Source organism: Artemia franciscana, unplaced genomic scaffold (assembly GCF_032884065.1).
Source record: "Artemia franciscana unplaced genomic scaffold, ASM3288406v1 Scaffold_3426, whole genome shotgun sequence".
Classification (NCBI taxonomy): domain Eukaryota; kingdom Metazoa; phylum Arthropoda; class Branchiopoda; order Anostraca; family Artemiidae; genus Artemia; species Artemia franciscana.
In genome coordinates, this window is record NW_027064056.1 from 17,636 (window position 1) to 21,214 (window position 3,579).

The following is a 3,579-nucleotide window of genomic DNA, read 5'->3' on the forward strand; positions in this document are numbered from 1 at the left end:
TTTAAGGGATAGTTTAATGCTGATTAGTATATTTTTTTTTAATTCCTGCTGTTTCAGAGCATTTAGAGAGGTTCTAAGCCAACCATGGGCATTTGGCTGTCACAAATGATTTTGCTCAAATGAGTTGGTGAAAAATAAATAGAAAATATAAATTTTCTCTTTTTTTTATTATTTCAAGACTAGAATATCACAAAGCTGAGCATTCACATAGCTTGATTGTATTTTAAGCAAATACAATCCCTGATGGAGTTTTGTTGATACCTGTCTTAAATTGATTTGTCTAAATAAAATGGGCCTATAGCATTTATAGGACAGTAGTGGGGCAACTATAGCAATTTTTTTTTCAATTTTCCATTTTTTTTCAAATAATTATTGTTCTCTAGTCAAATTTGTGTTCCTTGCTAAGTGGTAGGCGCTTTGGGTTGGAACGCTTTGTCCAAGGTGTATAGGTTTAATTCCTGGCATTGCCAGTTTATTTGGTTTTGGATAGGGGTTGGTGATATGACTAACCTCAGCTAGAATTGGCCAAACTTTAAATGAGTACAGATGGAAATCTAGGGACAGTAAGGAGGAAGGGCATGCAAGAGCATAGGCTGGCTGGTCCTTAGCTTCCTATTGCACTACCTGGCTAAAGGACCACCAGGTCCTTTACTGGCCTACTGACTTAGCCATAGAAACTTTCTTTCAAACCCATTAAATATAAGTAGAAATGAAGAATACCAGTGTGATGGTCCTTCCATTTCCCTGAAATGTGGATGTATGGACAATTTTGTGGGTCATGAGAGATAGCTTGTGAATGTAATGGGGGTGAATGTTCTGCAAGATTTAAAAATTTATGACAGTTGCTCAGGTTGGCAACTGAACACAGAAGTATAATTTTGTTATTTGTTTTTCTTTGTGACTATTATGCTTATTTAATGTCAAGTATTATAAAGTTAATCTCCTTTATTTTGTTTTTAATTGCCATGGCCCTAGGGCTTAAATACAATAAAACCTACTTATATCCATTGATTTTCTTTAAATAGATAGGAGTTCTGTGTGTCCTAGCTTCAGTAAATTTAAATGTAATTGTGAGACCAGGGATTACAAAGTAGGTGAAAACTTGCAAATGGACCTCTGGTATCAATAAAAATTTGTAAGAAATGGATATCAATTTAAAGATTAAAAAAAAAAACTGTTAGAAAACAAAGAAGACTAATGAATAAACAAAAGTATCCCTTTACAACCATTTAATGAATTGTCACAAATATTGGTCACCCTTAAGATTGAAATGAACAAAGCTTCAATTATGAATCCATTTTCCTTTAAACAGACTGAAGGGGCAAACCTCCAAGCTTTGACAAATTCAATCTCACTTTTGGGCAATCTCACCTTTCCTTTTCAAAGGAAACTTTCTTTGGATGTTTCCAATCCAACTAAAAACAACAGGGACAGCATCAGGTACAAGTGATCTTCTACTTAGCCTACATACCAAAGGGAAAAGCATGCATCTCTATACTATAATTTACCTCCAACCTGCCTAATGTGCAAATATATAGCCAAAATTATGTAGTTCCAATGTATTCTGTCACCTGTTACCTTTCCTGCCATTCTTGCTTTGTTGCAATTGCTTCAATTAACAGGGAGTTAAAGGTTGAGGGATAGATTGGCAGAATCAACAGGTAACATGTAACTTCAGCTATATATTTCTATATTAGGAGGGTTGGGGGTAAAGTAGAGCAGGACTGCATGTAAAATTATGTAAGCTATAATTATTGTGCAATTATAAAAATCGGTTTTCTTAACATATTTTTCTCTAGGCCTACAGGTCCTTTCTTTGGTTTATGCCACATCAAACATTGTATTCCCAGAGAAAAATAAGTAGCAACAAGCTATATATATACAAGCACATATTATTTATCAATGAGGACTCTAGTGCTTATCTGTGACCCCTCAGTAATATTGACAAGAAATGAGCAACAGACAAAATGAAATTTAAATGGCTATCAGAAACTGGATACAGGCTTAAGGGGGGTAAAAAAAACAGGGCTGTATAATTGAAGTTCAAAAATAGGTGGTGAGTTTTTAGTGGAATAAATACTTCCCTAGCAAATTTCAACTATAGGTCATGAAAGGAGATTAATGTGAAGCTTGATCATTTTTAAACAATAATATGCACATAAAGAAAGAGAGTATAGCCTAGAGGGTTGTATACTCAACCATGCAGCTTGCCAAGACAATTTTAAGCTCCCATTATAAACTATGCACTCATAGCAGCAAATAGCAGCTACATCAGGCTAAAGGACCAATTACTACAACTTATCTTGAGGTTTTTGTGCAAGTCAACATGGGATTTGTGTTTTATTTTGGTGAGAATAGAAAAAGCATAAAAGGCGTTTCTGACTTAAATTCCATACTTTACTCATTGTCAGACCTTTTGCCACTGTTGAAGAAGCAGTAAGCAAATTCAAGTGTTTTGGCTCCCTAGGTAGGCTAGTTTGCTTTATACAGGCATTTTAGCTAATATCTTACCTCATAATGGCAATTTTAAAAAGCATTTTTTTTTGCTCCTGTATAATTAGAGCATATCTAAAATTTGAAGGATGTTTTTTACCAGACAGATAAAAGGTAAAATTCTAGTTGAGTTACTTCTTGCTATCTCAGAAAGAAGTTAGGTTAGGAAAATGAAACTTTCAGGGATGGGTCTATAGGCCAAAGTATATCCTGGGAAGGTATTTTAAAGTACCCACCTCCACTTCTTCTCCCTCTAGAGAGCCCTAAAATTTGACTCCATGACAGGTCTGTACCTATTGAAATTTTGACAAAACAACATTTTACCTTAATTTTCAGGTACCATTTGCTTTTTCTCTGCCTTTAGTTCTGAAAATTCAATTCCTTTTATTTGAGTAGAATTCTGAGCCATATAAAATAAGTATATCTTTTTATACAGAAAAAAAAATCCAGGACACAGTGACAAATTCTACATCAGAATATTTAAAAAGCACTTTACCTGTAAAGCTTCCATAAATGCTTTGGTTCCTGATTTTGCAATGGTGCCCAAGTTGTTCACCAAATCTGCCTTTGTCATACCAACACCAGTATCACAAATTGTGAGTGTCTTAGCCTCTTTATCAGGAATAATTTTGATGTACAGCTCCTTTCCACTGTCCAATTTGGATGGGTCGGTTAGAGATTCATAACGGATTTTATCCAGTGCATCAGATGAGTTGGAAATCAGTTCTCTCAGAAAAATTTCTTTATTTGAATAGAAGGTGTTGATGATAAATGACATCAGCTGAGCAATCTCAGCTTGAAATGCAAAAACTTCTACATCTGACATCTAAAAGAGAATAAATGAGAAAACCAAGTCCAGAAACAAAAACACAACTGAAAAGGTTTTAGAGGATAGAAAGGAAGGATTTAAAGTGTAATTCACAATTTTTGTTGATATTCAGGGGCTACCTTATTTTATGTGCTTGTCTCTCAATAACAGAAAAAAAATAAGCTAACCACATACCACAGGCCAGCTTGTCCGTAAGTGTAGGTTGTGGGGGGATAGAATACTTTTATTTGAGTAGAATTCTGAGCCATATCAACATT

At 34.6% G+C, this 3,579-nt stretch overlaps 1 protein-coding gene across 1 annotated transcript; it reads right to left on the minus strand.

Moving 5' to 3' along the window:
* Positions 1–401: 401 nt before the first annotated feature.
* LOC136043168 (heat shock protein 83-like) lies at positions 402–3,319 on the minus strand (the record flags this gene model as incomplete). The annotated part of the gene is made up of 2 exons (XM_065728097.1): positions 402–515; positions 2,990–3,319. Coding segments are annotated over 2 exons (444 nt in total), but the record flags the coding sequence as incomplete, so codon positions are not given.
* Between the last annotated feature and the right edge of the window lie 260 nt (positions 3,320–3,579).